This window comes from Elephantulus edwardii, unplaced genomic scaffold (genome assembly GCF_000299155.1).
Source record: "Elephantulus edwardii isolate Elephantulus edwardi_28Jun2011 unplaced genomic scaffold, EleEdw1.0 scaffold00187, whole genome shotgun sequence".
Taxonomy (NCBI): Eukaryota; Metazoa; Chordata; class Mammalia; order Macroscelidea; family Macroscelididae; genus Elephantulus; species Elephantulus edwardii.
The window spans coordinates 3,849,648-3,875,885 of NW_006399937.1; the positions used below are offsets into that span (position 1 = coordinate 3,849,648).

Below are 26,238 nucleotides of genomic sequence, written 5' to 3' on the forward strand. Positions count from 1 at the left end.
TCTACGACTCGACGGCATTAAACAACAACATAACAACATACTAACTACAGTTATACACTAAATATAGTTACACACTATATTTATAAAATGATGAAGAAAATAATGAATTACATAGTTAAAGCTATATGTATCACATAGGGAATCCAGACAAGTATCCAATGAAAGCACAGTGTAGAAATAGTGGAATTAGGTTGACAGTAGTGCAAACTACAGAGACAATCAATTCAGATTTTGAAACTGTCAAGTCCTTATAGAAGTGACATCTAAGCTGAAATATTTAAAAAAAATAGTCATTAAATAGGAAAATGGTGATATAAAAAGAACATGTTGCAAAGCTTAAGTAATACATTTTATAAAGTACTATATACTTGAAAAGGTGTTCAGGAAATCAAGCAGCTCTATTTGGTTGAAGACTATAACACATGGTGAGAAGGTAGGGAGAATAATATTTAAGATTCAAGGGGATTTAAAAAAGAGTATTTAAGTAACAGAAGTCAACAGGAGTTAGATACATTACATATTAAAAGATTTAGAGAACATAAGTTTTTCAGAATAATGATGAAACATTTAAATAGGGAAATTATATCATCTATTGCATATTGGAAGCAGGAGTGGCATCCACTTCCTAAACAACATGCCTCTGAAAAATTCTATGAACTTTGAGAAATGACAATAGGTATAAAAAGGCTTCAGGTCTTTTATTCATAGGGTCATTATGAGGAGTGCTTGATTCAACAGAAATCAACAATACAACATTATATATTAGTAAGATTAGATAAACTAATGTTAGACGAGACAGTATGTGAGGAAGTTGTAGAAATCTTGATTAAAATAATGATGGTTAAACATCAAAATTTTTCTGCTGAAAAACGATTTTTCTTTGAGTTGTTTTTCTCTTTTCCTATCCTGACTGCTACTACTTTCCACTCGCCTCTCTAGTGACTTCCGATTTCCAATATGTCTAGGTGTCCTTAAGGGCTCAGTCCTCAGATCACTTCTCTTTTATGAACACTCATTATCTGGTGATCTCATCTAACCTAATGGCTTTAAATATTCTCTGCTCACTGTCAAGTCCCAAATTTATGGACCAGCCAAGATTCTCCTCTGAACTCCAGACTCATATATACTCAACTGCCATCTAAGCCTCTCCATTTAAATGTTTCATAGCTATCTCAAAATTAGCACTTAAACACTAAATTCTGATTCTCCCTCCAGAGTTGCCCGACCAGGTCTTCTTCATATCGGAGAGTGCAAGGTCATCCTTCTAGCCACTGTTATTTGGTGCCATCAAATTGACTACAACTCATAGTGACCATATGAACAACAGGTGTGAACCTTGCCCTCTCCTGTACCATTCTCACTGTCTCCAATATGCTTGAGCCCATTGTTACAGCTACTGTGTCAATCCGTCTTATTGAGGGCTTCTTCCTCTGCTCAGTTTCCTGTTTGTTCTTGCATCATCCTTCCAGGAGAGGCATCAAAGTTGTAGAAATATCTGCAAACATCTTTCTTTCCCTCACTGTATGTTCAATGAATCAATACCTTTGCCTCTGGACTGCCTTCAGAAACACTTAGAATTTGGCTTATTTTCACAATTTCCATGACTACACACTTAGCCAAAAGGTCACTTTTCTTGAGCCTCTATGATTAGAAAGCCTTCCTAGCAAGTTTCCTTTGCTTCTGCTATGGCTTCCTTTACCTTTATTCTCAACTCAATAATTTACATTATTTATCTTTGGAAGTAGTAGGTTATGCTGCTCTGCATAAAATATTATCCATAGAGTCTCATCTTGCTCAGAGAAGAAGCCAAAGTCCTTAGTTTGCGTGTCCCCTACTACTTACTAGCTCATAGCATTCTTCTTTAACACTGTTTCAGTCATCTTGACTTCTTCACTGTTCCTGAAATACTCTAATTCCATTGTCTTTACTCCTGCATTTCCCCTTCGGCTCCCTCCCCTAGATATTGCCTGGATATTTTTAGGTCTTTTCCAAACACTAATTGTATTACAGAAATATTCTTTGAGCTCCACACGTACACTAAAGCACTACTCTATCCAATTTTTCCAAGGGTTCTCTAATTTGCTTTATTGCTTTCCTTACGTATCACTATTTACCTCCATGGCATCTAGTACTGTAGTTTTTTCTAACTGATTTGTTTATTTTGTTATCCCACTACTAGAAATTTCAGCTTCATAGAAGCAGGAACTATATTTTATTCATTGTTTATTCTTCACTTAAGAAATTAATGTCCAGGAACACGGTGACCAAAACCAAATCCACAGCTGTCCTGACTCATAGAAACCTTACACTATGTTTGCAAGAATGCATATCTTTACAAGAGGAGATTGCTTAGTTTTTTTCCCCACAAAGCAGCTAGAAGATTTGAACCTCTGACCTTTCAGTTAGCAGTCCAACATAAAACACACTATGAGCCACCCAGTTTCCTTAATCACATTGTAGGCACTCAAAAAATAATTGTTGAATAACTAGAGACATGCATTTTGGTAGATGGGAAATGAAAAGTGGGCAATGAATTTTTAATCCAATTATATGATAGAATAGTAAGATTGTGATGATTTGCTGAGTATTGGTCAGAAAAAGGAGACAGGAAGGCCACCTTGGTATCTTACTTAGACAGCTGAATTTAAAGTGTATTATTACTGAACTAGAGAAGAGGAAGACAAGCAGAAGGAGGAAGAAGGATTTTGCAGATTTTGATAAAATCCATATTAATATTATTTCAAAATGTGCAACAATGGAAAAATTAAAATACAATAAGAATAAACAACAAACAAACAGAAAAAACTGAGTATTAGGACAACTCAAGCAATGTCCTACAGGCAACAAATTATAGAATTATTCATTGGATTCAAGATAACACTTCATTCATTAAAAGCAAAACTATTTATGTGGGAAGGACATGGAGAGGGAGTACGTGGTGTTGAGATGTTGTCTTGAGGGAAGTTAAGTATTTTTCATCCCAAAGGTGAATTTACTGAACGATCCAGTCATCAGAAGCTTACAACCTTGTAGAAAACTACATTCACTGAGCCTCAAAGGAGTCTCATTGTCTGAACACAACCATTTTTCAGTCTAACTCTGGGGTTGCGTGTTTGCCATTTAGAACCTACTATATTTTACAGCACCTCCTGACATTGTTACACAACATTTATTGAAAGCACATTTGATGGTAATGAAGTTTCTATTAACTATGATTAAATCTCATAAAGCACCTGAAGATAATTTAAGATGTGCAGAAGCAGAAAATGAAACATTCGGTTTAGTACATTAGGAAACGTAATTGATTAAATTATCTCATTTACAATAAGTGCTTTCATGAGCTATGCAGTGCACATATTTTCCCCAGTTTGTCATTATGATTTGCCAACAGATATCTTAAGGCTTCACTTTTTCTTACACCTCCCTGCAACTCAAGCTTCCTCCTCTGCCAGCCTGCTCACGGAGGCCTACGTGTGAGGCGCTGAGTGATGGCTTCTCTCTACTAGGCCCAGCCGAGGATCATGTGCACAGCTATATATAGGAACAGGTTGTTTCTCAATTATCTTCATAATTGACTTTGATTTTGCATCAGTGATGATTCATGTAGTCTTAAGCTCAACACCCTTCTTCCCTGAACACCCGCAGTCTGAATTTGTATAATGTACTCCTAACCATGCAGCTTACAGAACCCCGATTGGATTCCTTTGGGAGCCTTTTGCAATCACATTGATTCTGTTAAGGTTTTATTTTTAGGAAATCACAAATTAAAACAGTTTAAGCGATTCCGTTGCAGTATCCAGCAATTAAGCATGGTGCTCAGGAGCGAGAACCCTAAGCAGAACTTCTCTCACGGTCCCTGAGGACTAGAAACAGCTTCTGTGGGGTTTATAGCTGAAAGTACAGATGTAACCAAATTAGAATGGCACAGATGCACAAACTAAGCGTGAAATTAATTTTAAAAATACACACATATGCATTTCTAAATAACTCTCACATTGGCCAACACACCGATACCCACAGTCTGGCTTGTTCTGTTCACAAGAGCCAGCAGATGGCATGTACTCCATGACCAAGAGGAGGTTAAGGGAACACCCCCTGGACCTGTGGTTTCAGGGGTGTGACAAAGGCACGAACTTCACTTCAGTGACCCATTGTTTTCTCTCTCCCTTAATATGTGAGTGTGCACACACAACACATACACATACTCACACAATACACAAAAACACACTCCCACCCTCTCATCATCTTTGGAGTCAAACAATAAAAGTGGATCGTGTTAGAAGACTACTACCTACGTCCTAATGACCCTTTCATGTGCGGCCAACAACATGGAAAAAGTGTGAGTCTATTTTACTGAATGAGACAACAGCTGACATGAAGCAGCATCATGAAGTCTGGACACAATGGCTTTAAAGAACCTTTCTATTCTGTCTCATGGCCCTTTGTTGTCTATTATTGTTGAGTTTTAATTTTTGCAAGTGTTAGCTAAAAAAGTGGTTAACTCTCCTGAGTTATCTGAAGTTTATTCTCCTATGATGACCTAGTGGATAAGGAGTCGCACTGCCGACGCAAAGGCAGGTAGTTTAAAATTACCAGATGCACCAATGGGGAAAAATGGGCAATCCCCCCTGTGTAATTTTTAAAGACATTTTTGTAAATTAAAATACCTTTTTTTAAAAAAAGTCAAGTACACTGGCTTTTAGAAAACCTTTCATTTACATTGTATTTTATACCATCTTTTATACACGTTTTATTTTGTATTATTACTGTTGAAGTATGCCTGTTATTATCCTGTCTTTTCAAGTCTCCAGTGAATCTTTCCTAATACTTCACCCCCACATCTGCCCACTAAACTCTGCTATCCTAGTGATTTTCTGCCTTCTTCATTTCTGCCCTTTGCTCCTCCCCTTTTAGATATTTACATACATCTTACTAGTTATCCTTTTATTTTTACAGTAATATCGGAGAGTCTAGAGAACATTATGCTTAGTGGACTCAGTCTCATAAGAACAAATTCTGCAATAAGACTATTATTTCTTGTGGAACAACAGTCTCTGAAGACCGCTGGAGTCAGTTCCCATTCAAAGACACACAATAGGGTTTGTTCAAAAGAAACATAGTCTACCGCATGTTGCTCTGGTAATCAAAAGATCTTGCATCTCTAGAAGTTGGAATCTACTAGCAAAAGCTCGGAGAAGACAGACAATCTCCTCCTGCTAAGATATTTATCTTTAAAAAGCCAATAGAAAGATCAGAACCCACTCAATGACAGAGCTCAATGACAGTGAGTTTGAGTTGCTGAAAAATGACAGCATCAAAATTATTCTTTGTATACAAGAAAGGAAGACACTTGAATAGGTGGACACTTCCACAAGGTAGACAAACAGAACCAGGTAAGCCCTTGGCTTACTTATTTGGTTCTGAGATCTGGATTGCTGATGTCTGCCCGTTTCCAGCTTCCTTTGGCACACTTTCCCTATTTCTGAGTACGTGGAAATTCCCTGGACCTTATGGAAATGCAGAGCCCCAAAACTTCACCTTAGCTGGGATCCTAGTTCTAAGGTGGAGTATATTTGATAATATGGTACCCCGCCCCAAGATTCTGATACATGTAGTCTATGAACACACATTTAAGAAATATTTTTCTCAGACATGGTTCTCACCCTGGGTTGCACATTGGAATCACCCCAAGAGCTTGACAAACTAGAGATCCCTGTTCTTTAAACCAGTGAACCATTATTTTCCAAACAATGTGAAACATACCAATCTCATGTGTGTTACCACATGTGCCCCACAGGGTTTTCAGAGGCTCATTTTTTTGAAGTGAACTATTAGACCCTCTTTTAAGTCTCAAGTGGACTCAAACCTCCAACCTTTCAGTTAATAATTGATTGTGTTAAAAGTTTCTACCACTCTAACAAGCTTCCTGTTGTGTAACTCTATTGTCCAGTCCATGATCTGATATAGTTGGTCAGAGATCTAGCCCAGGATCTTAAAAAGAAAAGACTCTGGGTGATTCTAACGTGTAGCCAAGTGTGAGAGCCCCAGGGCTACATACCAAACTTTCAAGCATTCCAGGCAGTATTCTGTCTATGATCTCACTGCACATAGAAAACAGAGATAATGTGAATCTTCCCTAGGAAGCTCTGTATCATGAGCTCAAGCCAGCACAAACACCAAAATCCCAGTTTACAATTGTTTCACGGTGGAACACCAGTTCCCAATCTATCTAGTTTCTATGGATTCATCAGAAGGCAGGAGTCCCAGTTTGCATTCTCTTCCTAGGCAGGGAGTGTTGTCTTGTGGACAGGCTTTTGCCAGAGGCTGCTCTCATGAAAGCATGCACTGACAAATATTTATTAATCTTAATGCTATAAATCTCAGAAATAAGAATCTTAGATGACATTTGCAGAGAAATGGACAAGCAGAAAAAAAAATCAAAAGACCAACCAAGAGAAGAGATTTATTTTTACTCAGAGGGAGGAGAGGGATGAGCATATTTCTTCTGGATTTAAACCCTCTCTTAGGCAACTCCATATTCACTGAGTAGAATGCCCAAGACCTTTCCTATCACCTTCAATTCTATTTGGCTCCTGAAAAAACACAACAGCAAGGCAGCAAATATAAGAATAAATAACATCCACAAGAGCAAAAACAACTTACTTTGGGGTTTTATTTCATGAAGAGGTTTTTTATCTAAAAGAAAGAGAGAAAGAGAGAGAGAAAGTTGCATTTAATAAATTTACATGGAGAAGATATATTTCCTTTATCACTCTATGTCTAGCTCTATAAATGAAACATTTTCTCTGTTTTTACAGATGATACGGTTTATGGCATCCATATTTTTCTTTTTATTGTAATATTTTTATTTTTCTCCTACCAACTATTTTCCCCTAGGATGATTCTTCATTCCTTTTTCTTTCTTTAATATTTCCTCAGGTTTGCTCTGGTTTCCCTCATTAGCATTTACTAGCTTTTGGTTTTTCTTTTATCAGCATAATGAGAGCAGTGAGCATGCAGTCTGCCCCTCTCTTATACACTTCCAGAAGACTGTTCAGGTGAAGGATGCCATTTCACTATATATGAAGAAAGAAAAATGGACCAGTGGATAAATATTTAAAGGGATCCTGCAGTGGTTTGTAGTAACCACTTGCCTGGAATATATAATATATATATATATATATATATATCTCCCATTCTCTGACTGCTTATCCATTACTGGTGGGTTTGGGGGCATCTTGGAGGGTTTGGGGTCATCTTGGAGTTTTATTCTTCAGAAATCATTCCTTTTCTTTTTCACAGCTCCATTATCTGTTAAAATCTATCCCCTCGCTCTTAATGGAGAAGGTGTTATTTCTATAATCATGATTTTCAGCACAGCACAGGTCAGATGATACGAATAGAGAAAAGACATTTGGCCTTCTACTTTAGCAGGGTCACAGAGCAGAGTTTAGAGGAGATTTTTAACTAGTTCTTCCTACCACTTTCCACCCACTTTGCATCCTCTTCTTTCATCATCAAATAGTCCAACTCTGAAACTTATTTTGAGGCTCTGATGGTATCCTTGAGTTGCATACTCCTGTACCCCAAGTCTGCATCTCCACATTATGGGACACAATCAGGTCAACACAACTTCACCACCATGTAGACATCTGGGAAGCGCACACTTCTGACACCTGTCAAGACTTCAGCACTTTGAATGGTGTTTTATCTATTAGTACTTGGAAAGTATAGATGATTGCTGCCAGACTACAAGGACTGAAGAGTCACCAGATATGAAAACATGAGTTGTGTTGGCAACTCAAAGGCAAGCAATCGACCTCACCTGATGCTCACGGGAGAAAAAGGGTCAGTCTCCTCCCATGCCACTTACTGCCTCTGAAAACACACTGGTGGGTCAGTTCTAGCACGACATTAACACCATTTAGATGTTAACTGAAAGAGAGAGGTTTGAAGTTCATCCAGAAGCTTTTCAAGAGACAGATTCACAAATTAGCCCTTGAATACCTCATAGATCTGAAAACTCGCCCATTGGAGACCCTCAGGATCACTCTGTCACACATGGAGTCATCATGAATCCTAATTGACTCAGTGACAACAGGTTTCAAGGGTAGAAGCTACTGCTAATCATCTGACAAATCACATAATGGCAGGGGCACTGTGGAAGGTCACCTGATGTAGTGGACTTCTTCTATTTGCCTGAAGGTAAGTCAAGTGGGGCGAGACTTGGTTGTATTGGATTATTTTTTTTAATGGAATCAAATCTAGCATTATACATATTTGAGAACTTCATAAATATTATCTGGCTGACTGCGCTAGAACCCCTTCCAAGCAGACAGACATTATGTTGAAAGTGCTCTGTGGAATACCCCTTGCCTTAACCAATTCATATATTTATTACAATTTTTAATGGAAAGTCCTTGCAGTATACAAATGCAATGGACGTTAATAATACAGCTCTTACATTATTTTGCAGTTTGATTTGCTGTGGAGGTAGTTTTTAAAATTTTCTATAAATCACACTCTTACAAATTGCTCACCTTTTAAAATTTTCTTTTTAAATACAAGGTTAAAGTGAGCTGGCAAAGGGCATTTTTTTATGTAAGCCTGGATTTAAAATAAAAAAATTCTCAAAATTTAATAACTTGTTCATATTAATATAATCATATTCAGATTTTTGCACACTCAGGTTTCTTGAACAGAGATTTGCATTCTCCTCACTGCATAGATTCGGTATCCCTGAGAACAGGTGGTACATCCTGAAGTCCAGATGCTAATGCACTCAAGAATTAGAATAAAATTACTTTGGTGGTTTTCACCTAACCTCAGTTTTTGCTTATTGCACGGTATCTGAAATAATTTGGCATGGGCACAGGGATGTTGGCAGGCCAGGGCTAAGATGTCTGAAAGTGATGCATTGCTGAGATTACAGAAGGAGACGTGCAGAACATCTGTTTAGAACTCTGGCTGAGCTTAACAGTATATTCTTATTTCTAAACCAGAACAATGAAGACTACACCAGGTAGTAAAATGAAACTCTATTAAGAATAGGTGAGATATATAACTCTCAGGAGTAAAAGAAGTCTAACACAACTAGGAGATTAAATAGATGATAGATAGATATAGATAGATAGATAGATAGATAGATAGATAGATAGATAGATAGATAGAAGATACATACATACATACATACATACATACAGTTATATGACAAGTCTATACCTACATGTATGGAATATCCATGTGTATGGTATGTATAGGGAATTCTGGCAACCTAGTGATAAAGAGATGCATTGCCAGTCTAAGGGTACACAGTTCAAATCTGCCAGCTTCTCGATGGGAGAAAGTTGGACAATGTCTTCTTGTGCAGTATGCTGCATCTGGAAACCTGCTGGTCAGTTAAAAGTTCATTCCAACTTAAAGGTTTATACAACAACAGTAATACACACACATATATTAGTTAGCCAGTGGATTTTCAGAGGCCGTATATTACGTGAGAGGAGATAGCCCATCTTCTGTGGAGCAACTCAGACATACATAAATATATCATACGCATACACACACACACACACACACACACACACACACACACACACTTATATATAGTATACATGTAGAAAATGTATATACATGTATCTATATTATATACATCATATATAAGCTGCTCCACCGGAGAAAGATGTTCTATCTCCTCAAATGCATATGTTCTTGTTGTTGTTTTGTACCGTAGAGTTAGAACTGAAACATAGCTGACCCTCTAGTGGGTTTTCAGAGGCAGTTAATCACAAGGAAGGAGATTGTCCAACCTTCTCTGACAGAGCAAGTGGTGGCCTCAAACTGTGTGCCATCAGGATTGCAGTGCAGCTTCTTGCAACTAGGCCAAGAGAGCTCCCTATAAACCAATACACTGCCTCTGAAAATCCACTGACTAACAAATGTATTTATGTATATTATCAAACAATATCATTAATATCTTGGAAGCAGGAGTGGTATCCACCTCCTAAACAACATGCTTCTTGAAACTCTATGAACTTTTATAAGTGTCAGTAGTTGTGGAGGGGCTTCAGGCCTTTTGCTCATAGGGGCACCATGAATCCTGCTCAAGTTGAAGGCAATCAACAACAAAAACAACATCATTAATATCACATACAAGCAAGATTCTGCTGAAGATTATCCAAAAATGACTGGAACAGCATAACAACAGAGAACTGCCAGAAGTCCAGGCTGGGATTAGAAGAGGCCGTGGTACTAGGGTTAGTATAGCTAATGCCACATAGATCTTGGCTGAAAGCAGAGAATGCCAGAGGAATGTCTATTGGTGTTTCATTGACTATTGAAGTCATTTGACTGTGTGGACCCCAACAAACTGTGGCTGACTCTGAGAAGAATGGGAATCCCAGAACACCTGATTGTGCTTATTCAAAACCTATATTTGGACTAGGAGGTAGTAATCAGAACAGATCATGGGAACACTACGTGGTTCAAAACTGGGAAGGGTGTTTATCAGACATGTGTCCTGTCTCCATAACTTTTTAATCTATATTGAGAACAGATGATATGGGAAGATAGGTTCTCTGAGGAGAAATGTGGCATCAAGATTGGTGGAAGATTCATCAATAATCTGCACTATGCAGGTAACACAACCCTGCTTGCTGAAACTGAGGAGGACCTGACGTTTTTACTGCAGAAGGTCAAGGACTGCAGTCTTGATTATGAATTGAAGCTCAGTATCAGGAAAACAAAAATTCTCACCACTGGGCCAATTGGCAGCATTATAATAGATGGTGAAGAGATTGAGATTGTAAACAGCTTTAGTCTGCTTTGCTCCACAATCAACATTCTTGGCACCAGCAGCCAGAAAATTAAGACTTATTGAATTGGAAAAGTCTGCTATCAGAAACTTCTCCAAAGTACTGAAGAGCAACGATGTCAGTATAGAGACTAAGGTGTGCCTGATACAGGCCACAGTGTTTGCAATCACTTGATAATGCATCAGAAAGCTGGATAATGACTAGGGATGATAGAAGGAGAATTGATGTCTTTGAGCTGTGGTACTAGAGAAGAGTATTGAATATATCATGTACTCTAAGAGAACAAACAGATTTGTCCTGGAAAGAGTGAAATCAGGCTGCTCCTTGGAGGCAAGGATTCTGAAGCTTTGTCTGATATACTTTGGACGTGTTGCAAGAAGGACCAGTCTTTGGATAGGGATGTCATTCTTGGATGGGTGGAGGGACAGCACAAAAGAGGAAGACCCTCGAGATGGATTGAATCAGTGACTTGGGTAATGGGGTTAGGTGTGTCAGAGACAATGAGATTAGCACAGGGTAGAGCAGGGTGTAGGGCTGTTGTACATAGTGGTCACTATGAGTCACAGGTGACTTGACGGCACATAACAACGTATGTGTGTGTTAACTCTGTGAGTGTGTTGTTTTATAGTATGCATCAGAAAGCTGGACAATGACTATGGATGAGAGAAGAAGAATTGGTTACTTTGAGTTGTGGTGCTGGAGAAAATGATTGAATATACCATGGACTGCCAAGAGAACAAAACATGTTCATCCACTTCTTTTTGGAGGTAAGGATTTTGAAGCTCTATCTGACATACTTTGGGCATGTTGTAAAGAGGGATCAGTCCTTGTAGAGGGACATCATGCTTGGGAGGCTGGGAGAACAGCACAGGAGAGGAAGATTATTGGACCCTGGATGAGATAGATTGATTCAGTGACTAGGGTAATGGGGGTAGGTATGTCAAAGAAAATGTGCTTGGCTCAGGATAGAGCAGGGTTCATAGTTGTTGTGCATGAGGTCTCTCTGAGTGATTTGACAACACATAACAACAAGGACAACACCATGTACAAAATATTTGCAATAGTATAGTTCTATTGGGTAAAGCTTTAAAGGGAGAAAGAACAAATGAACTTTGGAAGCACAAGACAAAAGTTTTTGTCCTGAGACAAAGTACCTAGGTCATGAAGACACCAGGGTGAGACAGTGAGACATTTACTTTTCTGATATAGCTCTAGTGTCATTTCTAATGATTAGGTGACACTGTAAGCTTTGGTGGCCTAGTGGAAAGAAGTTGCCAGTAATCCCAAAGCACGAAGGCTCAAGGCCACCAGCTGCTCCAAGGGAGAAGGATGGGCAATCTCTTCCCATGCAATTATCAGCCTCTGAAAACCTGCCAGAGGGTCAGCTATGGGCCAGTTCTGACTTGATGGCACCCAACAACAGCCACAACAGATGACACTATGGAATTAGTGGAAAATCTCATTGTCATGGACTGAAAACCCAAAAGCTTGCAGTACAAATCTGCTAGCCACTCAATAGTCAACTTGGGTAAATATTTACAATTTTGAGTATGCTACTTTGTTCACAAGTTCGGATCAATTCAGCGACAGTGAATTTGTGTTTCTTTAGTTGTTCTGAAGGACACAATCACATTTAAATCTTAAAGTGTCCATATACTACCTGTTCTCAGCAGTCTCCTGAATAACAATGTCTTTGCAGGTGAGTACTGAGGATTAATTATGTGAAATATAAAGCTTCTGGCAAATGATTAGAAAACGGCTGGCATCACTAAATGCAGGGCTAATAAATAAATATTTCAACATGCTGAAATCATGATTGTCATAGTTCTTTCTTCAGAGTAAAGAAACTCCAACTATATAAAACATATACTGTTTATGTATTGGAGATCAGACACACTTTAAAATCAGAAACTTAAGTGATTTTTCAGGAATAATGAAATAAAGCTTCAGCAATTTGTGTCTAGTCCTTTTAAGCATGTGCTTATATGAATTCACGAGCAAATCAAGATTTGTTTTCTCATATGTAAAAGGAGAATGAGGTAGCAGAAGACCTGCATAATCTGTGGAAAACATAAATACACTCTGGTGGTGCCTCTCTGGCAGTTAGAATCTACCAGTGACTTTGTGTGAGAAAGATGAACAAATTCTCCTATGTACTTTATAGGCTCTCCAAAACCCCCTGGGGGGTCAGCTATGAGTTGGTTGTAACTTGACAGAAATGAGTTTGAATCTGTAGAATAACAAACAGACACATTGTCCAGAGATCCTTTTGAAATTATTTCCCAGATCATAAGAAGGGGTGATGCTCTGTTATGGACTCCGTTTTACTAAGGTCCAGCATATCTTGTGTGTCAGTGTGTATTCTCTTATGGAAAAGACAAGGGAGCTCTGGTACTCGAGCAACATTTAGTCCCTCACATCACCATTAAAAGTCAAGTCTGTTGTATTTTTCGAAATACTAATGTCTTTATAGTAAACTGTCACTGTAGACAATTTCTCCTGTATGAATTTACTACTTTAAAATTATTCTACAGTGTGTGGGAGGGAGGGTTTCATTATCTTTTGCTGGAACCTCCCTACTTTTTTCAAGTTCTTTGCATAATTATCTTTTCTCACATGGGTTTAGGGCCATGCATCCACTTGGCCTTGATCCACCAAATCCTCTTCACTTTAATTTTACCTCTTATCAAAGGCGATATTCAAATGACCTTTTAGTAAATTAATCCATTAGGGTTGTGATTCTGAATGTTGGCTGCATATTAGAATCCCCTCAGGAGCTTTTGAAAAAATATCCATGCCTGGGCCCCTTGCCAAGAGATCCTGATTAATTGGGATTTGCATATGTTATTTATTAATTAATTTATTTTTATATGGAAGGCACCATCTCTTCCTGACAACATCGTTGGTTCTGTGTGGTCAGCTTCAGTGCCTCTCTGCCTCCCTACAGGGCTATGACGTAGCTACAGAATATAGATTAATCAGGAAGATTCCATTTTATCACAGGTAGATAGAGAGGGGGTGTCAGCTGTGCTACAGACTGCAGAAATCACAACTTTCCCCAAAGTTCTGCTTGCTTGTGGAAGGTTACCTTCTGGGGAAATGGAAATTGAGGACAAGTAATTATAACTCATTCTTATGATAATTTTCTGTTATTCACAAGATAAGGATGTGAAAATGTTTCTTCCTATGATTTTATTTTTAAATATTGTGGTAAATGGTTGTGTTTCCCAAAAATAATTTTAGTGAATTATTGTATCTTAAATAAAAAATACAGATGAATGCAAAAAAAGAATTTGTAATTACATTATTAAGAGATAACTACTGCTCATATTAAAATACAGAAGTCTAGACATTTGTCATTATTTTTTTTCTATAATTATATTTTATTAATATATATAGATATGTCTGTGTGTATATGCCTAATTTTATATAAAAATAATGACAAAAAATAGACATTTGTCATTATTTTTATATAAAATTAGGCATATACACACAGACATATCTATATCTATCTATATATATATATATATACATACATACACATGCACACACATACATGCATATGTAGTTATTGTAGCTGTTATGTGTTATGAGTCAGCAACAACTCACAGTTGATTCTCCAGTGGATTTTCAGAGGTCTATATGTGTGTGTATATGAATACACACACATATACACACACATACATATATATGGTTACAACTATGCCCTGGTGACATAATGCATAACATATTGGGCTGCTACAAATAAGGTCAGGGGTTTGTAGTGACCAGCTGCCCGAAGGGAGGACCATAGTCAGTCTTCTCCTATACAGAACTACAGTCTTCTGCATAGAAACGAAATCAATGATAATGGTTTTACTTTCAATTTCTGATATCTGTGTTATCATACTGAGTGCTCTGCTCAAGGCCCAGGGACCTGGCAAGTATCCTATGGACTGCCAAAAGAACAAATATGTCTTGGAGAAAGTACACCCACAGTGCTCCTTAGAAACAAGGATGATGAAGCTTCCTCTCTCATATGCTTTGGGCATATTGTTGGGAGACACTATTCCTTGCAGAGGGACATCATGCTTGGAAAGGTGAAGGGTCAGAGAAAGAGAGGAAGACACTCAGCAAGATGGACTGACACAGTGGCTGTAGAAATGGGCTCAAGTGCATCTGAAATGATTAAGATGGCACAGGGCAGGGTTAAGATGTGTTGTTAGAGTTCCTGTGAATCATGCTTGATGGCATCTAACAACAGCAACCTTTTATTATAGCTCTGGTGGCCCAGTGGTAAGAGGTTTCACTGGCAATTCAAAGGCACATCAGCTTCTCCATGGGAGAAAGAGTAATCACCTCCCCTTGTGATTTACTGCTTTTGAAAACTCCCTGTAGGGTCAGCTATGAGTTGGCTCCCATTCAACAGCACATAGAACATCATAATATTATATACATATACAGAACATATAAGGAGCTTTGGTGGTACAGTGGTTAAGCATTCATCTGTTCCTCACATGAAATACCAGGCAGTTTGATTCTATAGTGGTTTATAGCCTTGGGCACCTCATGGAGCAGTTCTACTTTGTCCTGTAGGATCACTGTGGGTCTGAACTGACTTGATGGCAACTGGTCATGCTTTTATATACATATATATTAGAATGAAATTGCCAAGAAGTGGTCATTTTTATTAACAACAACAAGGAATTTTCTTTTATATATAGTGACATAATTTGCCTTTGTCAATACTGTAATACCAATATTTCTTAGAGCTTGTGTTTCTGAATTTTTAGAAGGTTGAAGGAAGATAGATAAGTCGAGAAGTGTGTACCAGTCGAGAAGTGTATACCGTTGCTTATTTTTTAGTGTTTCATTTCTTTTCTACCTTCCTTTAATTTCTCACTTTCTTTGTTACAAGTAACAAACTATTTCCATGGTATTCATTGTATCTAGGAGCTGATTATAGCTGCCACCACTGACCTGCTCTCCCACCCACATCTATCTTATCCTTCTCTTCCAGAGAGTAAATATGGCCAGCTATGTGCAACCTGAATCCCAGGAATCTACGAGATTGCCTGAGGACAGACAGCACACAGGAACAGATGACCTCAAGCTCCAAACCATAAAGGAGAGTGAGGCTGCGGCTCCCCAGCATTTTAGTTTTGATTATTTGAAATCTGTTCCCTATTGTTATAAACACTGCACAGATATGTGTTATACAAGAATGAAAGTATCATGCTTGAGATTCAAGTCAAGATCTATTTAGATGTATACTAAATACCCACTAGAAAAGTAACCTCAGAGAGAAACTTTTCAAATAGCAACTCAAATATGCCATTGGAGCTACTATTCACCATTCCTTTTTTCACTAAAACAGTCCTCTCTCACCTTTTCATCTCCAAAGATGATTTTATTATCTACTTTTTTATCACTCATATACCTGTAAATATTTTTCTACTTAAATAAATATTCGCTAATGGTTGATTTTTGAAGGCTAAGGGATAGTTAATCCTCTTTTGTGCCCATGCTCCATCTCTTTACGTACAGGTATAATCCTCTGGCATAAACATGAATTGACTACAACTTCCTATAGCCTACAAGTCATGTCCAAGGACTCTGTCTACTGACTGAGTCCTCACAATACTTCAATATAGTTATAGTTCTAGAGAAGTGTATTATGGGCTCAAGTGTATTATGCGTAGTGAGGATAGTACAGGATACAGGTCTATTGATCATAGGGTTATTATGAGTCGTACTTGACTTGATGTCACCTAACAACAGCAACAACATTTCAACACAGAGAGCTATGGCAGCCTAGTGGTAAGAAGATGTTCTGCAATCCCAGAGATGCATTGCTAAAATCTACCCACTGTTCTGGGGAAGAAAGATGGGTAATCGCCTCCCATGTGATTTACTGCCTCTGAAAATGTGCTGGAGTGTCAGCTGAGTTGGTTTCAACTCCTATTGACATATAGTAAGAACAATACTTCAACAGAGTCAGATAAATTTCAAAAGATTTGAAATGAGAATGGAGTTAATAATCTTTTCCCTTTGTTCTAATTTCTTCTTGAGATGACCTTTTCCCTCTAAGCCACTTGTCTAACAAGGTTCTGCCTTCAAGCCACAAACCACTTTCTAATTCTGTCATGAAATCTTCAGTCAATACTCTTTGTAGGGAGTCTTTCCTTCTATAGACAATTTATCTCATTTACAGGCATTAATATACTATGTGGATTGTTTTCCTTCTAAAATGAATTACTTTAAGGGTGTTATTTTATCTTATACATATATAATCATTATTAATTATGAGTGTTATTTATTTTATCTTATAAGTTTATAATCACTATTACTTATGAGTCCCTAACGTGTAGTGTACTCTGGTGGTATATTCTGTAGAGGGTTGTACTAGTAATACAAGGATTGAGCCTCTCTGGAGATTCAAATCTACCAGTAGCTCTAAAGGAGAAAGATGGGTAACCACTCCCTCTATGATTTACAGCAGCCTTGAAAACCCATTGCTGAAATGGTTCCAATTCATCAATGACCAAACATGTAAATCATATTTAAGTGATTGGCTGATGAGAAATTGGCACTGCTTACAGTGACTCTGAGCTAGAAAAATTCAAGAGTGGGTGAATATAGAAGGTATATAATTGATTATTTGCTCATTGAGAAAATAAATCAGTTATCGATTATCTGTACTTCATTTGTGCAGGGATTTCCTCTTTTGCATTACTACAAATAATGTAGAGCTGGTATTTTGGCCTCTGAATGTTATCCAAAGGTACAGGAAATCCAGGGTCTGGCAGACCTGCCTGTATTAGCACTGGAGAATAATTAGATAAACATGATTCCTGCTCTGCATTGGCAACATCACCGTGCTTGAATATGTCAGACACTGACGATGACAAGTGGGGATTCCTTTCTCCTCAGGTGTTAAAACTCAAAGTTCAGTCAGGCAGTAGAACACACAGAAGCTCTACCAACAGGTCTCATATGTACCCTATCACTCTCCCAATGACCAAAATCTGAAAAGAAATTTGTTGTTGTTATGTGCCGTTGAGTCGTTTACAACTCATAGCGACCTTATGTACAAGAGCCCTAAACCCTGCTCTATCCTATGCCAATCGCAAAAAAGCATAGCCAAGCTTCAGTTTTCACTGTATTTATAAACTTCTTCTATGCAGGTTTATTCCCCCTACCCCCCTTGTTCATTTTTTAAGGACCAGCCTCAGGAATTAATCCTCCGAGGTCACATTTACTATTCCACATATGACTGGGTGGTTCAATGTTCCTTCCTCAGTGCCTGCTTCCCAGCCTATACTGACATCGCAAGATCTATTGTCTCCTTTTAAAATGCTACCTGAATAAGTCCATGGAGGAAATGTGCTGAGAATACAAGTTTATTTAAAAATCTCTCCCTAGACTTTGCAATTGGTGATGTCTGTCAGAAAAATTACTTGTTTCCCCAAAGATATCTGGGTAATTAATGAAATTCAAGAGCTGAGACTGGCAAACACAACCATATGAATAAAACATCCAATGGTCCGAAATGCTGGTTGTTAGTTGTTAAATGTTCTCCACTCATAGTGATCCTATGAACAGCTGATTGGAACTTTGCCCTAGCCTGAGTCATCTTCACCACATTTGACTCCTTTTTTTACAGTCTCTGTGTCATTAAAGGTCTTCCTTGCTTTTGATGATCTTTTATTTCTCCAGCCTATCTTTTCCCAAGAACTGGCCTCTCTTGATTAACATGCTCACAGTATGCGAGATGAAGTTTTATAGTCCTTGTCTGTAAGGAGTACCCTGCCATCTTCCACCTAAGAATTGTTCAAGATCCCATTGTGTTAGTAAATTAGGTGGAATCAATAGAGTTCCATAATAGATAGCTCTTAGGTATAACTTCTGATGATAATCCTCTTCTGGAATTGCCCATAGCCACAAAATCTTATTCATTTTACTTAGGTGATGTGGTGTCTCTTTCTTTTCCTTTCAAATGAGGGATCTCTTTCTTTTATTTTTTTCCTTTATTGAGATTTTAATGAAAGTTTATAAAGAATTTGGATTTCCATTCATTCATTCATTGTTGCACATTATTCTGGATTCTTGTCATGCCAATAATAAATAATCATATATTCATTTTATACAGTTCTCTCTCTCGTCTATTTCAATGCCATGTACATTGTTTATCTCCTCTTTTCTTAGTTTCCCTCCAACTTCCATTTAAATCCTGTTTTATAACTGTGGCATTATGCAGTATTTGTCCTTTTATGACTGAGATATTTCCCTCAGCATAATGTCCTCCGTGGTCACCCATTTTGTATAATATTTCATGAATTCCTTGTTTTTCAGTGTTGCATAATATTCCAGTGTTTGTTGATGGGCACTTGGGTTGTTTCCAACTCTTTGCTATTGTGAACAAAGAAGCTGTAAACATGGGTGTGCATATACCTGCTTGGGTGGTGGTTATGGTTTCTTTAGGGTATATTTCCAGTAGTGGAATTGCTGGGTCAAATGGTATTTCTATTTCCAACTTTCTGAGAAAGCGCCATACGGCCTTCCATAGTGGTTGCACCATTTTACACTCCCACCAACAATGAATAAGGGTTCCAGTTTCTCTACAACCTTGCCAGCATTTGTTGTTTGCTGCTCTGTTGAATTTTGCTATTCTTACTGGGGTGAGATAATATCTCAGAGTTGTTTTGATTTGCATTTCTCTTAGAGCTAGGGATTTTGAACATTTCTTTCTAAGCATGCCTTTTTACATCTGCAATATTCAGCTGAATCCTGTCTCAATAATGGCAAAGTTCTAAGGTTATATTTGTATATTTCACTTGTAAGCAAAATACTCCTGTTTCTAAAGTTCATACCAACCAGTCATGATACCCCACCCATGCTGATTGGCTCTGTATAAACTAGTGTGCTTTTATGATGGATAAAGAAAATACACAAGGTTTTTGAGTGGCAGAGTTTTGAAGTTGTGTATACGCTTTTTTAGCAGAAATTGGACTCACAATAATAAAATTCACTCTTTCCAAATGTATTTGAAGAGGCAAGGAGGTGAATGTGTTGAGCTGCTGACCAGAAAGCCATACATACATTTTGTTGTTCCAGTTCACCAGCTGCTCCTTGGAAGAAGACCAGCAGTCCCCTCCCATTAAGATTTGTAACCTCAGAAATTCAGTGGAGGGTGGTGGCTATGAGTCAGAATCAATTCAGTGGTAGTGAGTTTGGTTCCAAGTCTTGATGAATAAGAAATTTCCTTTTCTACCCTATACATTCAGTGTTAAGTTTCTGCTTTCTATCCAGTTATAGAAAGATATATTTGAAAATGAAGAACAATGCTCACTGACTGCAATTCACATTCAACTTTTAAAAATATCCAGTTTTTGGTTACTATCATCATGAGCATATCTTTTAGTGTGGGGGTTGGATTCAATATACTTCTAACTTGGAGTGACTTAAAAAAAATCCTATCAGACTAAGCACCAGCCTTTTTGTAAGTTCTTGGTGATTCCATGCTATTAAGGGTTGTCCCTTTTGTTGTTAGAACACTGGGAGGGCTAGTTAAGAAAAGATAGTAACAAAGAGGGTTTTAAGAGTAGTTTATGATTATTTATTGATAAAGAAATAATTCAATATTTTAAAAATTGGTATACTCTCTGGAGCTTTGGTCATGTAGTGCACAGGGTGGTTCACTACTAAGCCAAAGGCACTGGCTCTCTTGTAGTTCAAAGCCACTAGCAGTTCCAAAGGAGATAAAGGACCAATCTTCTCCCATCTGATTTACAGTTTCTGAAAATCCACGAGAGGGTCAGCTATGAGCTGGTTCCAACTCTGACAATGAGTGTGTGAGTGAGTGAGTGAGTCAGTCAGTCTGTCTAAAGTAAAACAAAATGCTTAAGGAGAAATTATGAACTTATAACTCTTGACTTCTATATTTTTAAGCTTGATCTGTCATCATGTGAGCCACTGTATACTACTTTTGTACAATCTTATGTCTGCCTTGTTTACCTGAATTCCTAGTACTTAGAAGAGTAAACAGAATACAGTAAGTTCTTAGTGAATATTTGGTGAATAAATGAGTGCTGCATGAATAAACAGGGCTAAGCCTTGTACATAAATTTCTCAAGTTCTAAATGGATTTCTAGGATACTGCAGGTTCTTGATTAACTGATCAGAGTAGACTGATAAAGAAGACTGTATTGATGATTTGTCCAAAGGTGAGACCAGCATTTATTTTGATAGAGTTTTAGTTGTAGAATGAATACTTCATTCTACAAAATAGTTAGCAACCAAATGAACGCAAAGTATGATGTGTGTGTGTTTGAAAACTATATTAAAATATATTATAATTGCATTATGTTTAAGTGATATTCAAAGCCAAGATACAACTTCTGAATCATCCTGTTCAGTCTATTTAATAGATACTATCAAAAGGCACAGGATGATAAAGGGTCACATACTAGTTAATGAAGCATCTGAACTAGCACATAGGCATGAATGCCTCATGGTATCTAGCTCCTGGAATAATTATGACTACTTTACATAAGAATAGGTATTTACATTGTCTTAAATCAAGCATAAATACATAACACCAGTACTTTGTTTATTATAATAACTGCCATTCTGAGGAAAGGGGAAGGTAAAGGTTAATGAGGTAAATGACAATGATATTGATATTAGTATCTTCATTTCATGTAACTTCATTTTGATCATGAAGACTCATATGTGTTTAATTTGTAAATTAAGCAGAAAAGGTAGAGTCTAAATATAGAGGTTTTCTTTTCTCTATCTCTATTAATTCACTTTCTCAGCACACCCCAGAGACCACTAAATTCTTTACAGGAGTAGATTATTCAGTTTTAAATCACTTCTCTGATTGAGTTCTTGCATTTCATTTATTACTGGACTACTCTATGCTCTCAGACATTAAATCTTTGTCTACACCAGACTAATATTTTTTACCTAGAAATTGTATTGTTAAGTACAATTCAAATATAGAACTTGGACTTACTAATAAAACCGAAGGATAGACTGTTTTATAGGTTGAAAAGCCAGAAATTTGGAAACTTTCAGATTAAATGAAATCTTGAATGTCAATAGTGATTAAAGCCACATTGGCATCATGTGCTGTTGAGTCACTTGCAACTAATAGTGACCCTATGTACAACTGCTCTGAACTCTGCTTTATCTTGAGCCAGTTTCATTGTATCTGATAAACCTATCCCCATTACCCTAGTCACTGAGTCAATCCATCTCATCCAGGGTTTTATTCTCTTGAGATGTCCCTCCATCCTTCCAAGTATGATGTCCCTCTCCAAGGACTGGTCCCTCCTGGGAACATGCTCATAGTATGTCAGATGGCACTTCCAAATTCTTGCCTCCAAGAAGCAGCCTGATTTCACTCTTTCCAGGACAAACCGGTTTGTCCTCTTACTACTCCATGGTATATGCAATACTTTTCTCCAGTACACAACTAACATCCATGAAATAAAAAGATAGTATTTAAATTAAAATATCCAGGAATAAATTTAAGTACTTATGTGAAAGGCTAGTAGACAATAAATATGAATTAAAGAATATGTCAGTAAAAATTATCTTTAGTCAACACTCTTAATAGAAGTAATCAAGAAATCAAAAGGAAAACCTGCTGTCAAGTGTATCTCCAAAGTTATAGAGAGAGAGAGTAACAGTGTCAGTTTACAGACAAAGATACACCTGTTCCAAGTCATGCTCTTTCTAACTATTGCCTGTACAGCATCTGACTGTTGAACAATGAATAGGGATGATAGAAGAAGAATTGATGTCATTGAGTCATGCTGCTAGAGAAGATAAATTACGGCACCAAGGATAGCCAAAAGAACTAACAAGTCTGTCTTGAAGAAGTGCAACAATGATGTTCCCTGGAGACAAAAATGGTGAAGCTTCATCTCACATATTTTAGGCATTTTGTTAAGAGTGACCAGTCCTTTTAACAGAAAGGGCATCAAGTTTGGAAAAGAAGAGGGTCACTGAGAGGAAGACCTTCAAAAAAGACTGACAGAGTGACTGTAACAATGGGCTTAAGTATATCAGAAATGATGAAGATGACAAAGAATAGGGTCGGTATGAGTCACAAATAACTTGACAGCACATAACAACAGCAACATAAAAATTGTTCCTAACATTAGTTACAATTTTCACAAAGTAAATGGATTCTCATTATTTCAATTTTATTTCACCTATTTCCATTATCTAACTGCCTTATCCCCTTGTGCCTTCTCATCTTTACTTTTGGATACATATTGACCTTTGGTCTCACATACTTGATTCTTAAAGCAATGACATTACTGAGGGATAAGCCAGTTGATTTTTTATAAGATTGTCCATCCTATGGTGAAAGAATAGTATTTTCAAAGCAATTCATCTTTTGATTTCCAGGCTTTTAGTACTAAGAGTTTTGATTGTGGAGCCACACAAACTGAAGCTGTTAACAATTTCAATCTCTTCTTTGTCTATCATGAATTGATTTATAGTTTCTTAGTTATGACACACAAAGTGAAGCAACAAAATTAAAAAATAGTAAATTATACTTCATTAAAATAAAAAATACTTTTGTTTGCCAGTGGACTATTTCAACAAAGTGAAGAGTCAACCTAAAGAATGAAAAGCCAAAGGTAACTTTACAACACATAATAAAAATGTTAACAAATGTAAAAAAAAACTTCAACATAGCAACAAATAGACAATATTGTTTTTAAATAAGCTCCAAAAATATACAAATGGCAAAAAAATATGGGGTATGGGAAATTTCAACATCATTAGTTATTATAGAAATGAAAATTGAAACCACAATGTGAAAAGTATTTCATACTCACTAGGAAGGCTATTATCAGAAACCCAGAAAATAAACAAGTGTTTTCCAAGTATGCGAAAATATTAGAACCATCCCACATTATTTTGGAGAATGTAGTACAGAGCACATCTGAGAGCTAGACTAAAGATGATAGATCAAGGATAAACGCCTTGGAGTTGTTTTGCTGAAGAAGAGTGTTGAATACATAGTGGACTGTCAAGAGAACAAGCAGGTCTGTTCTGAATGAGGTGAAAACAGGCTGCTCCTTGAAGCAAGGGTTTTGTGGTTCTGTCTCATATATTTTGGGTTTGTGGTCAAGAGGTACCAGTCCTTGGAGAGGGACAGCATATCTGGAAGACTCAGGATGAGGTGGATTGACTCAGTGACAGGAGAAAAAGGATTAAGTCTACCAGAGATGGTGAGACTGGCTCAGGGCAAGTTTCAGAGCTAATGTGCATAGGGCTACTATGAGTCTCATGGGAATTGATGCACATAACAAAAACAACAATACAAAGTGGCTTCCATGGTTAATTGTTTGGAGGCTATAGTAGCTTAGTGGTAAGTAGTTGTGCTGTCAACCCAAAGGCATGCAGTGCAAATTCACCAGCTGCTCTGTGGGAGAAAGATAGACAATCTTCTTCTGTGCAGTTTACTCCTCTGAAAGCCCACTGGAAAGTCAGCTATGATTTGCTTCCATAACGATTCATCAGCAACTTCCTAGGTACCACAGCATTGTTTGCAAAAAGCTAAAAGGATTTGACACACTACTGATGAAGATCAAAGACAGCAGCCTTCAGTATGGATTATATCTCAACTAAAGAAATCATAACGACAACAACAATAAGCTCTGGGCAATTAACTGAAATTTATAATCCAATAGATACTCCCTGAAGAGGTATAGCATCAGAAACCAAAAGGAGGTTTGTCATTATTTAGAATGAACTCAATGGCAATGGATTTTGTTAATCATGGAATTAAAATTGCTGTTGTTAACACTTTGATTCAGAAATCCCATGCACAATAGGACCAAATCCTGCATGATTCTACTTCATTGTCAAAATTTCTGCTGCATGTGCCAATCCAACTCACTGAGAGTCTTGTTCATTTTCACTGACACTCAATTTTTCCACCCATGCTGGTATTCTCCAAGGACTCCTTCCCTCATAACTTGTTCAAAGTATGTAAGATGAAGTCTCATAATCCTTGCTTCTAAGGAGAACTCGAGTTACACTTGTTCAAAGAAGTCTGCACTTTAGGTGATTTTATTGCATTTGAAATTTTTTACCAACACCAAGATTCAAAGGCATCAATTATTATTTATCTTCCTAACTCACTGTGCAACTTTCAAATATGTATGAAACAAATTAAAATACCATGCTCTGACTTGATCTATAAGATGACCTCAGCGTTAACACTTTGGAGTAGATTGATATACCATTTGATTTCTTGACTAGTGTTTCCATAGGTGCGGATTATGGATCTAAGTAAAAGGAAATCCTTGACAAACTAAATTTTTCTCCATTTTATTTAAGTTTATTTACCGATAAAGTTGTGAGGATTTTTATTGTTTTCTTTAGTTGAGATATAATCCATACTGAAGGCTGCTGTCTTTGATCTTCATCAGTAGTGTGTCAAATCCTTTTAGCTTTTTGCAAACAATGCTGTGGTATCTAGGAAGTTGCTGATGAATCTTCCTTTAATCCTGATTTAGATTCTTTTTCATATAGTCCAAAGTCACAGAATATTTTATCAACGTTCAGATTTAATAAGTACTGTGAAAGATATAACCCTGATAAGTAGCTTTCTTTGTGTTAAATAGTGCAGTATCTATTTGTTCTTTTCAAGAGAATATAGAGAAGGGGGGAAAGAATACAGGAAGTACTTGTTGCCACTGCTATGTGCTGTAGAATTGCCTGTAACACATAGGCTCAATAACTCTGAAGCCTGCCCTATCCTGAGCCAATCTCATTGCCTCTGACACACCTACCCCTATGACTTCAGTTACTGTGTCATCCGGGATCTCCCTCTCACGTGCTGTACCACCACGCCTACAGGCATAATATAATGTCTTTCTCCAACTACTGGTCCCTTCTAGCAACATGCCCAAAATATGTGAGACAGGGCTTCAAAATCCTTGCCTCCAAGGAGCAACTTCATTTCCCTTTTTCCAGGACAGACCTATTGTTCACTCAGCCGTACATGGTGGGTTCAATGCTCTTCTCCAGCACCAGAACTCAAAGGCATTGACGATTCCCTGGACCAGGCACATCTTAGTCTCTAGACTGACACTGTTGCATGTTAGCACTCAGATTTCCCAAGCACAATTAGTCTTTTGATTTCCTAAGTGGTGGTGCCAAGAGTATTGAATATAGACCTGAGAAAACAGAAGCTGTTAATAATCTCAATCTCTTCTCTATCTATCATGGTGCTGCCAGTGGCCCAGTGGTGAGAATCTTTCTTTTCTTGATGTTGAGCTTCAATCCATATTGAAGACTACATTTGTGTAAATAATAAAATATTACTATTAGAATGAATGGCAAGCAAAATGATGAAAAGATGGGACAGTGCATCAGCTGCAGGAGTAAATAATGATCTTGTAAATACTAG

The 26,238-nt window shown here is 37.5% G+C and overlaps 1 protein-coding gene across 1 annotated transcript in view; it reads right to left on the reverse strand.

Moving 5' to 3' along the window:
- Positions 1-26,238, reverse strand: part of UNC5D (unc-5 homolog D (C. elegans)) — a gene marked incomplete at its 5' end in the record, with an annotated part of 423,355 nt that overhangs the window by 142,739 nt on the left and 254,378 nt on the right. The window contains one exon of the mRNA XM_006896652.1: positions 6,664-6,696. Coding sequence (XP_006896714.1) covers positions 6,664-6,696 — 33 coding nt within the window. The remainder of the gene's footprint in view (positions 1-6,663; positions 6,697-26,238) is intronic.